The sequence below is a fragment of the Rana temporaria genome, chromosome 3 (assembly GCF_905171775.1).
Source record: "Rana temporaria chromosome 3, aRanTem1.1, whole genome shotgun sequence".
NCBI lineage: Eukaryota > Metazoa > Chordata > Amphibia > Anura > Ranidae > Rana > Rana temporaria.
In genome coordinates, this window is record NC_053491.1 from 382,259,942 (window position 1) to 382,272,170 (window position 12,229).

The 12,229-nt window shown below is 45.7% G+C and overlaps 1 protein-coding gene across 7 annotated transcripts in view; it reads right to left on the bottom strand.

Moving 5' to 3' along the window:
* The window catches only part of CNOT4 (CCR4-NOT transcription complex subunit 4), a 161,949-nt gene that overhangs the window by 65,506 nt on the left and 84,214 nt on the right, over nt 1-12,229 (bottom strand). For 3 of the 7 annotated variants that reach the window (XM_040345668.1, XM_040345669.1, XM_040345670.1), the window contains 2 exons: nt 3,133-3,288; nt 2,585-2,650 (listed from right to left, as the gene is read on the bottom strand). The exons of 3 other annotated variants lie outside the window; for them this stretch is intronic. In XM_040345668.1, the coding sequence (XP_040201602.1) occupies nt 2,585-2,650; nt 3,133-3,288 (222 nt within the window). The remainder of the gene's footprint in view (nt 1-2,584; nt 2,651-3,132; nt 3,289-12,229) is intronic. One more of the 7 variants, XM_040345672.1, reaches the window with a different exon arrangement.

Here is a 12,229-nt window from a genome sequence, read left to right on the forward strand (position 1 = left end):
AAGTGACTTTTTCTTAAAACAGGGTGGATGAGGTAGATAAGTAGGAATATGCAGATAGGCACCTTGGATGTCTACGGATGCCAAGCATTTCCCTTGTCTCAGAGAGACAATAACTGACCATGCGGGCATAGCAAGACAGGGGAGATGCAAGAGCAGCAATGCAGAGGCTTTTGCATACAGAAGAAGTTGGTATATCTACATTGGCATTCTTACTATGTGAAGCTGTAACAGCAGGTGAAAGAGAACCTGGGGGTAAGAGGTCTTCCGCAGTCTCCTCCAACACTGCCAGCATCCACATCCTCTCCATTCCCATCTATACCGGCCTCATCTAGGGCAGGGAAAACTGGATCTGAAATTGCAGCCGTTAGTTGGCTTAGGAATTGTTACAAAGTTGCAGAAAAGTCTGTTCCAGATCAGGTAGATCACTTATTGTGCGCCTGAGATGGAGCTAGAATCCGATTCACCGACTGGTGTTAAAATTGTGTCCTGCTCTAGTACAAGGGAAGCTTAGTCACTGTGAAAGCGAGTGTTCAGCAGAGTAAATTTTTACCTGCGCCTTTGGCATAGCACTCGTCTACTTGGTATTGTTATGGGTGAGGGTATTCCCCCTCTGGGGTACACACAGAGCAAGGTGCGAAAATAGGGTATGCATGTTGAAGTATGCAGCAACCCAAGTGCAGATTGTCTTATAGCAAAAAGTGGCAATAAAGTGTGCAACCTGTGCAGTCATGCAACACCTGAGCCTAAGTTCAAGTGTCAAGTGTGAAAAGTTTACAATGTACAGGGAAACAGTGCTGGTTTTACAACAGTCAGAGATACAGGGTAACCCAGTCTTACCTGTTCATATCACTGATCTCTACATAGGGTCCAGGCTTTGCCCATCGTGGTGGGCATACCCCTCGGGCAGGGCCTTCATGGTCTGGTGTATATATAGGGATGGACCACAACCATGGACCACTATAGAACCCTAAGGCCAGGCTAACTAAATTCATTGCACAAAGCATCAAGGCAAGCAAACATTCAGGATTCAGTGCACAAACCAACAATACAGACGTTCCCCACAGCAGTGGGTCTGGGTACAGTTCTCAAAGTTTTACTGAAGTTGCACTGATCCAGATGCACTGCTTCTATAGTTCCATCAGAAGACAGTGAAGGAAAGTTGTTTGAGGACTCCTAAGAAAAAAATTAGTTTTAGCTGATCTTCACCCTCCATGAAATGTTGCCTCCCATCCACCTCTTCTCCCTTCCGCTGCACAACATAAAGCATTATTTTTTTTTTATTAAACATCTGGCCTGCCTAGATCCAGCCTATGCAAATGGCTTGCACTTTGCCCGCTCTGCCTCCTGGGATATGTACGTCACATATCCCAGGAGGCTTGGTCTTTCATTGAGAAAGGAGCAAGGCCTAGACGCATGTTATTGTAGAGTTGCCGGCAGAACTAAGAGAAGCCTGAAGCTGCTTAATGATATCACCGAAGAGGACCGAATAGGGGAGGGTAGGGGTAGAGAAGAGAAGCCAATCTCAGTAGACCGCTGAATCCACAGCTCAAGCGAGTACCTTAACTATCCAGGACTGGCAACTAGGTAAGCAGGGGGTTAAAAAGGAAGGCGACCCCAAAAGATATATCATCCCCACACGTATAGTCTCAGTCTATGAATACTTCGTCTGTGTCTCGTACTGTACATCACACACACACTTATTCTCAACCTATAAAATTATCAGTCTGTGTCCCGTACTGCACAATTAACATAAGAAAATCAAAGAAAACACGTTACTTAATCTAGAGGAGGAGAGAGAGGTTTGGGGCTCAATTTGGACTCATGCCTGGAGATCATTAACAATGTGCCTCCACACATAAGCTATTAAAAAAAAAAAAAAGCCTTCATGTCGAGCCGCTGTACTCTTCCGGCGGCAGGGCGGGGGTAGCCATCCTTGCCAGGAGAAGAAAGTGATTCTTGCTAGGAGAAGAAAGTGATTCTTGCTTGCAGCTATAGCAGACGCTAGCGATAATCGCAAGTGAAGTCTGGCATGCTGGTTGCACCCAGGTTTATCAACATTTAGCATGTCCCTGCACAGTTTGAATCTCAAGATTCAAACAGTCTATGGCCAGCGCTACAAATGCTGACACAGACACCAATATGATTAACTAAAGATGGAAGAGGGCAAACCAAAAGCAAAACAGCATGTGTGTAAAATGTCCAAAAATTTGTAAACAGAGGTCAAAAGAAAGTAAACCGATTGGTTTTTAGAATCACAACTTGCAACAGTTGGAGATAAAAACCCAAAATATAACAAAGATCTGAATACCTGAAAGTACCAGACTAACATGACAATTAAACACCAATGACGGTTAGTCTTGCTTATCAAATGAGACAAAGGTTCACTTAATTTTAAGATTTGGAAAAGGTAAGAATTACTGAAAGAGAAGTTATAACACCATTATAAAAGGTAAAAGACCAAAACTGGAATTAAACCGCCAAATTAATCACTTGTTTCAACTACAACTAAATTTCTAAAAGGTTTCTGAAACCCCATCTTTTGTCAAAAAAGAACGGTTTAGCCTAATGAGTCATATCTACATACCTTGTGTCGTCCTCTATGACCCTGCCAAATTTGGAAACATTATGCTCAGCGGTATCCCAAAACAGCCTAAAAATTTGTGAAAAACAGGGGGTTTAAAGCAGCAGTATTGTAGAAACAGAAATGTTTTTGGCAGACACTGTCTGAAAGATTAAGACTACACAAAAATTAAAACTGCAAGAATAGGTTAGGCTAAAAGACAAACAAAAAAAAAGAAAAAGAAGAATGTTAGTTTCTGCTCCTTTTAAACCGAAGCAAGACAGTAGATGAAGATAAAGTGGAAGGGAGCGTCAAGAATTTGTGTCAATCTATAAACAGTTTAAGGTCACTGATGTTGCACAAATTCTAGTCAGTCTTTAAGAAACTCTACATAAAAGTGTAGGAATGTACTACGCAAGTCAAGAAAGAAATGAAAGATGAAATGAAATTTAATGGTCCTTATGGAATGGGATATGACAAAATGAAAAACGACCAAGAAAACTAGGATGTTACAAAACTAGAAGAAATGAAAAAAAAGGGAGAGAACCACACAAGAGAGGCAGTCCAATTACCCAAAGTCTGAGTCGGGACCGTCTGGAGTTAAATGGTCGGTATCTAAGCCATTGTCTAAGAAAGGAGGCGACTTTCCGTGTTCCAGTGTTAAACCGTTGGCGGAACTGCTTGAACTCTGTAATGACGGCCAGGCATCTGTGATATTACTGTTGGGTCTAAAGGAATACAAAAAAAATGGAAAAGATGCAAAACAAAAAGGGGAAAAAAAAAAAGTGGTGAAGAAATAATCTGAATTCAAGTAAAATAAAAGGCGTGTGCAAAATAGCAAGTTAGGAAACCAGTCTGAGTAAAGTAATGCATCTTGGGGGCGTATGGCATCTGCAGGTCAGTTGAGCTTGATCTCAAATATGCATAAAATGTTAAAAAAAAAAAATACACCACTACAGATGGACTAAAATTCCCCTTCAATTCTATATGTAAAGAACACAAGACTTTGTGACCTCATGCTAATCCACAAACGTGATTAGTTAAATGATTAGTTACTCACAGACTTCATTCACAAATGTATACGATGATACTTTCATGCTCGTTTTCCATGATAAATTCTGGGAATTATCACAAGCAAAGACCCCAAAAGGATTTGTCAACTTGGTGCTGACTTGAATTCGTTAAGTGCTAGTTCACACCAGACACAGTTCCGTGAGCTTTTTTTCTGCGCAAAATTTCCATGTATTACAATGGCTCTAGTTCACACCATGCAGTCAGTTCATGGTCAGTTTCTGCACCGAAAACTGACTGCATGGGGTGAACTAGAGCCATTGGAATACATTGAAAACACTGTGCATGCATGTTTAGTGCAGAAAAAAAAGCACACGGAACTGAACGGAACTGCATCTGGTGTGAACTGGCCCTAAAGTTCCATTGAGACAACTATATCTCTATGAATTAAATTTGGCATGTGCTTCTAAAGCAGCACCAAACAAAAGTTAAAAGAATCCACAAGTGCCATTATATGAAAATTGAATTACACAAAATGAAACTCACAACTGTCAAAGTATAACAATTATTTAGAGGCCAGTTGGCAATGTACGAGTCTGCAGACATTCTCAGTGAGCCAGGACAGGTGGTCAACTTTAGGAGATTCTGTCACTTTGAGAATATAGAAAGCAGCTTAAAAGAAAAGACAATCCAGCAGCATTAAAAGAGGTACCAGCTGAAGAGTTAGATCACTGCAGCTACTGTATTGTCTGGCTCTGATGTTATGGTCTGTCTTTCAGGGCTGGGGTCAAAAACAAAAAAAGGGATTTTTATTAACAGCTTACCTGTAAAATCCTTTTCTTGTAGTACATCACGGGACACAGAGCAGCATAGCCATTACATATGGTTATATAGTGTACCTTCAGGTGATGGACACTGGCACTCTCCGACAGGAAGTTCCCTCCCTATATAACCCCCACCCATAGTGGGAGTACCTCAGTTTTGTAGCAAGCAATATGCATCCCAAAATTCCCCATAAGAGGGGGTGGGAGCTCTGTGTCCCGTGATGTACTACAAGAAAAGGATTTTACAGGTAAGCTGTTAATAAAAATCCCTTTTTCTTTATCGTACATCACGGGACACAGAGCAGCATAGCCATTACATATGGGATGTCCCCAAGCAATGCTCCATGAGGGGAGGGAGACAACCAGAAAAAAACCAAACAAGAGGTGCCACCGGACAAGAGGAGATTAAACTGCGGCCCGCAGTACCCGCCTGCCCAAAGGCTGAATCAGCGTTCCTCCTAACGTCCATTTGATAAAATTTTGCAAATGTGTGGACAGATGACCAGGTTGCTGCCCTGCAGACCTGAGCCATAGGGACCTGGTGATACGCTGCCCAAGAGGCACTTATAGCTCTAGTGGAATGAGCCTTAACCGATAAGGGTGGACTCTTCCCCTTCAGGCCATAGGCCTGAATAATCGTCTGCCTAATCCACTTAGCAATAGTGGCCTTAGACGCTGCCTGGCCCTTCTTGGGCCCTTCCGGCAGAATGAATAAGACGTCCGTCTTACGAATCTGGGCTGTAGCTTCCAAGTAAATCTTTACAGCTCTAACTACATCCAAGGAATGTAGTAACCTCTCTTCCTTAGAAGAAGGCTTTGGAAAAAATGATGGAAGAATCACATCTTGATTAAGGTGAAAATTTGATACCACCTTAGGCAGGAAGGACGGAAGCGGCCGCAAAACGACCCTGTCCTTATGCAATAATAAATAAGGTGCCTTACATGACAAGGCTGCCAACTCCGACACCCTTCTGGCGGATGCCATGGCCACCAGAAACACTAGTTTCCTAGTCAAAAGGACCAAAGGAATCACGGACAAGGGCTCAAAGGGCTGCCTTTGCAAGGCCGATAGAACCAAATTTAGATCCCAAGGATACAGGGGAGCTTTAATCGGGGGATTCACCCGAATAACACCTTGTAAAAAGGATTTCATTAAGGAATGGGCAGCCAACGATCTCTGGAAGAAGACCGACAAGGCAGACACCTGCCCCTTGATTGTGCCGACCGCCAAACCTTTTTCCACTCCCAACTGTAAAAACTCCAGGATTCTCCCAATAGTATATTTGCGGGGATCCCATTTCCTGGTTTCACACCAGGTAATATAGGCCTTCCACACCCTATAGTATATTAACCTGGAAACTGGTTTTCTTGCGTTTATAAGGGTAGAAACGACCTGCCCTGAAAGGCCTCTGTTTCTGAGAATCAGGGACTCAGCCGCCAGGCCGTTAAATTTAGGGCCTGTAAGGCAGGGTGGTAGAATGGCCCTTGTGAGAGGAGGTCCGGACGTAGAGGGAGGACCCAAGGCTCCTCTACGGTCATCCTTTTTATCAAGGAGTACCAAGGTCTTCGGGGCCACGCTGGGGCCACTAGAATCACTGGCTTGCGTTCCCTTTGAATTCTGTGAAGAAGACGGGGTAGCATCCGTATTGGAGGGAAGGCATAGATTAGCGAAAACTGATGCCAAGGACACACCAAGGCATCTGTCCCGCAGGCCAATGGATCCCTCGTTCGAGAGACAAAGTTTGCTACTTTGGCATTGAATCTGGACGCCATAATGTCCACCTCCGGAGTACCCCACTTCCGGCAAATGACCTGGAACACTTCGGGATGGAGGGACCACTCCCCTGGGGACATCTGTTGGCGGCTGAGGAAGTCCGCTTGCCAATTGTCCACCCCGGGGATAAAGATAGCTGAGATGCAGGGGACATGGGCTTCTGCCCATGAAAAGATCCGATCTACCTCCCTTTGGGCTGCCTGACTCCTGGTGCCACCCTGGTGGTTTATATAAGCTACGGCAGTGGCATTGTCGGATTGTACCCTTACTGGGGAGCCCTGCAGAACCTCCGTCCAGCCCAAAAGAGCCAACCGAGCTGCTCGGATCTCTAAGACATTTATGGGTAGGGCTGATTCTGCCCTTGACCATTTCCCCTGTAGGGTTAAATCGTCTAGGACTGCACCCCAACCTGATAGGCTGGCGTCCGTGGTTACTATCCTCCATGAGGGGGGATTGAACGATCTTCCTTTCAGAAGATTTTTTGTGACTAGCCACCAACACAGGCTCTGCCTTACCGCATAGGGAAGGGAAATGGGAAGATCCAAGGCCTGGAGTCTTTTGTCCCAGGCCGCGAGAATTGCTCTCTGTAGCCTCCGAGAATGGATCTGGGCATAGGGCACTGCCTCGAAGGTGGCCACTAGCTTTCCCAACAGGCGCATGCAGAGGCGTATAGATGGCCTTGTGCTGCTTAGGACTATGTGGATTAACTCCCTTATCGAGTCCACTCTGGACTGGGGCAGGAAGATCCGTTGTTGTCTTGTATCTAAAATCAGACCTAGATACTCCAACCTTCTTGTGGGCTGTAAAGCCGATTTGTCCCGGTTTAGAACCCAACCCAGGGACTCTAGGCAGTTTACTGCTAGCAACACTGCCCGATTTAGACCGGCCGCTGAGTGGTCGACTACCAGAAGATCGTCTAGGTAGGCCATGATCAGAATGCCCTGTTCCCTTAGGATGGCTAATACGGGGGCCAGGATCTTCGTAAAAACCCGAGGGGCCGTGGCTAGTCCGAACGGAAGAGCCACGAACTGATAATGCCGATAGTTTAGGGCAAAACGCAGATACCTGTAATGGCCTGGGAAAATCGGAACGTGCAGGTATGCGTCCTTTATATCGATGGAGGCCAAGAACTCCTTTCCTTGGAGGGCGGCCACCACCGAACGAATGGACTCCATTCGAAAAGACCGGACTCTTAAAAAGCGGTTTAATAACTTTAGGTCCAGAATAGGCCTGACGTTGCCGTTTGGCTTCGGGACAACGAAGAGGTTTGAGTAAAACCCTTGTCCTTGCTCCCCTGCTGGTACTTCCATAATCACTCCTTGAGATAGGAGTCGCTCTAGGGCGGACAGAAGCGATGCCTGTCTCTGAGGGTCGCCTGGAAGTCTTGACATTTGAAAGTGAGGAGGGGGGAACTCCCGAAACTCCAGCTTGTACCCCTGAGTTACTGAGGACAGAACCCATTGGTCGGTAACTTGGGCCCCCCACAACTCCGAGAACAACCGGAGTCTTCCCCCCACTCGAGAGAGTGGGGGCGCCCCTTCACAAGGCTGCCTTAGGGGCAGCCTTAACCGGCTTACGGTTCCACGGTCTCTTGTTCCCTGCAGCTTGCCCCTGGGGCCTGTTTGCAGCTGCGCGTCCAGGAGGCCGTCGATACTGCCTAGAGAATGAGGGCCCTGGAACTGGAGAGGTTGGGCGCTTAAAAGAGGGACCTCGGAACCTTTTCTTAACCGGCAAAAGGGTGCTCTTACCACTAGAGATCTTTTGAATATATTTGTCAAGATCTTCTCCAAACAATCTCTCTCCTTGAAAGGAGAATCCTGTAAGGAGTTTTTTGCAGGGGGTTTCTGCAGACCAGTTCTTTAACCAAAGTAATCTTCTCATGTGGACCAAATACAGGGATAGGCGGGACGCCTGTTGGATTGAATCCTTGATAGCGTCTACCGCGAAACATAAGGCTCTAGGTAGATCGGCTAAGTCCTGAGCCTGTTGAGCCGGGAGGTCCTTTAGGGCCTGCTTGGCCTGGTCTTTTAAAGCCTGGCAGACGCCAATGGCAGCTACAGCTGGCTGGACCACTGCCCCCGCTGTGGAAAAGGATGCCTTTAGTAAGGTCTCAAGCCTTTTATCCACAGGATCTTTGAACATGTGAATATTGTCCACTGGACATGTTAAAGCTTTATTGACACATGATATGGCTGCGTCAACAGTGGGGACAGCCCATTTTTTTGAAAACTCCTCCTCTAAAGGGTACATAACTGCGAACCTTTTAGGAGGCAAAAAAATCCTGTCTGGCTTAACCCAGTCCTGAAATATCAGGTCCTTTAACAAAGGATGGACCGGGAACACCAGGTTCCAGATGATCCTCAGCCTGGTCTCCTGTATCTTCCAATTCCTCAGTGGAAAGGACATCTTCCTCAGGAGATTCAAACCTGGGAGACGGGGACCTAGCCCGCTTCTTCCCGGATAAAGAGGCCGTAATAAGAGCGGCCATCCTCTTTTCAAATCCACCCAAGGTGGAGGCTAACATCTCTTCCGTGACATAGGAAGGAGTTGGTTGAATAGGGCCCGCCATAGCACCTAGCAACCCCGATGGCTCACCCAGGGCAGCAACCTCCGGATCCTCCGGGGAGGTAGGGGCAGGTGGATTCTGGGAAATATCCTCCGAGCCCGATGGGGAACCCTTCGGCTTTTTAACACCTTTAGCATTTTTAGCGTTCCCTGCACCCTTAGGAGCCATAATAACAAATCTGAGATACTCCGCTAATATACAACTAACTGTAATAGCTGGAGAAAAACACACATTTAAATAAATGAGGAAAAAAATTTAGGCTAGGGTAATGTTAGACAGAAACTAAACTTCCCAAAACCTAACAAGAGATAGCAATATTGAGCCCCAAGGGCTTAATCATATCCTAATATTGCTTCCCTTAATGCTGGGCTAAGAGAGTACCAAATACTAAGTACTCTGACTGCTACTTAGTACACCGGCTTTTCAGAGAAAATATGAGCTTAAACAGCTCTTTAGCAAGGTGTGTACAAAAAAAAAAAAAAAAAAAAAAACGGCCACTAGGTGTCACTGTGTCAGCATAACATAGGCAAACCTATCCTGCTCAGCTCAGCATCGCTGCTCCGTGTCCCTTCACAGCCTTCAGCAAACTGACAGGCTAAATAGAGTTTTTCCCTCTGATGTACAGAGGGGAGGGAACTCCCTGGGCGTCCCCCGCCCCTCCACGCAGCGTCGGCGCCTATAACAGTGCGCGCGCACGCGCGCGCGCGCGCGCTCCCGACGCCGCTCTCAGGAAGCAGAATCCATGTGGGGAGAGGAGCCCGGGAGCTGCTGGAGACACACAGACATCAGGAAGTAAGTAATTTAAACCTGACATGCTCCCTTTTACATTTCATGGAGCAAAACACCTTGTAGCAGCAGCAGCAGTCTATTAGCCCAGCCAGAGGAACAGTATACCTGGGTGTTTGAGCCATCCAGTCATGCAGACTTTGTGGTTTCTCTTTTAGCCCATGCACAGAGGCATAAAAAAGGCTTTTCCCCAGAGTCCCCTGTGGGGAGCCCACTGACAAACCAAGTTCCGTAGGCCCCCCGCTTACCTTTCCACGCCGCAGGGTATTGCTCATGCAAGAGGCCCAATCTTCCCCCTTCACCGTGGGTATGGTCATAGACCTTCAGGGACCGGGGTCCAAGTCAGGAACACCACACACCTGGACCTATACAGCACTACTGGCAGCAGGTATTCATAGGTTAAAAAACCCAGTCCTGGAACCCAGAGTCCAGCCCTCCAAGGAGAGGCATTATAGGCAAAACCCCATCCACGAATTGGGGCCCGGGTACCGTCCACTTTGGCTATGAAGCACCTTGGACGGATCCGGTCGGCTGGCCCTGGTCCCAAGGACAAACTGCAGGCACAACCTTCAACGTGCACCAACACCTAAGACACTGGCGAAAAAACTGAGGTACTCCCACTATGGGTGGGGGTTATATAGGGAGGGAACTTCCTGTCGGAGAGTGCCAGTGTCCATCACCTGAAGGTACACTATATAACCATATGTAATGGCTATGCTGCTCTGTGTCCCGTGATGTACGATAAAGAAAACACAGAATTATAATAAAAATCAAAAACCACGTTTACCTAAAGTTAATTAAAGCTGAACTCCAGCCGTTCCCTTCGCCAGAAAACTTGCATCTCCTGTTCTGTACTGTTGTATGCGTCTTATAGCTATTCACCCTCTCTGCCAGTAAACCATTTTGTTCCTGAGCATTATATCCCTTAGATGTTCATGCCCAAGCAACCAATCAGGGGACTGCACAACTAAAGTTTCCAGAACACAGCGGTGAGCAGGTAGGTGTGTTCTTTATTATAATGCTCTTCAATAAAGGCCCTAGGCAGAGAGCAGTAAATGCGATGTTTATGGAAACTTGCCAGCCTCTCCAACTAACCTTAGAGCAAAAGAGCAGCAGACAAAGTGACAAGGTCACTGGGTCTCAAAGTCAAAAATTATTTGAATGAACCTTTTTTTTTTTTTTGACGTTTGGCCTGCCCCTGCCCCTGGGAAGAAGGCATCAATGACGAAAACGCATCCGAATTGGCCGTTAATGAAGACATCACCCTTGCTTAGCCGTTACCCATAACGTTCTTTCTCATGAGCTGACAGTCTGCTGGTTTTTGACTTGTCTGTTTACCACCTATCGAAGGTACTTCTTACATATTTTAAATAAAAGGACTTAAAATGTTAGCAGGCTTCACTATGCTTGTTCATTTTTTTTTCCCCCGATCCATTTGGAGCTGCTGCTGAGCAGCCACAGCCTCTCTCGGATGCAGGGTTATTTTGTGTTTTTATGACCATAATAATTTATGGTCCACGCCATCTGGTAAGAAGTGTATGCCAATTGTTGGTGCTTGGTGGTGGATTTCATCAAGCAACGTTAGTTATACACCTTTTTGTACGTTGCGGACACTTGTTTATTATTGAAAGGACTTTATGTTCACCTAAAACTGGATTTTGCACCCATTTCATTATACCACATTCATAGGATTGATATTTTTATGATATATTTTGCTCATATTTTATTCACTGGATGTTTAATTGTTTTCATGCCACATCATTTACCATATGATTATTCATGATTGCAGGATTTAGTGCAGCTTCTTATTTATATTGGAAATTTTTATTTGCATGATGATTTTGTGAAGGGGTGGTTTAAAAATGGATGGTATTATAGGTGTACATTAAATTTAAGCCTGAATATTTACAACTGTCCTAATAAAACGATATGATACAGAATTGTAACTATTAGGGTTGTCCCTATACCATTTTTATAAGACCGAGTACAAGTACCGATCCTTTTTTTCCCCCCCAAGTACTCGGCGATACCGATTCTTTTTTTAAAGTCATGTGACAGTGACGCATTGATGGCTGGCACTGACAGACATCCACTTCCATAACTGTAGAATGTGGTTTAAATTACAATAAAGGATAGACAGACAGACAGATAGATTATTTGTTCATCCAACAAATAGCTGGAAAGTAAATGTTATCACGTCTCTGATTGGCCACATTTAGGCTTTTCATGTAAAATCTAAAAAGAATTTCATAAAAAAGAATCTATAGAAAGCACATGACACAACACTTGGATTGGATGGAAATTTTTAGCGCTCAGCCCACTAAACCTCTCTCATTTTACCTCAAAGAGTCTGCCAGGCCAAAGACCGCAATTCCCTTCTCAATGACGCCAATTGTAATGCCCGTGTCCCTGTATAATGCTCAGACGGTGGCCATCCAGTGTACAAAAGCCGCGCCTCCTCCTCGTCTGTGATAGGGGAACTCTGTTTCCCATCAGTGAGTTAGTGTTCCACCTATCACAGACATCCTCGTCCATGGGATGAGGATGAGAGGGTGTCCGTGATAGGCAGAACACTAACTCACTTTCTGGGAGTGTTCCCCTATCACAGACAAGGAGGAGGCGCGGCTTTTGTACACTGGATGGCCGCCGTCTGAGCATTATACAGGGACACAGGCATTACACGCTGCCTCTCTCTCCCAGGTATCGGA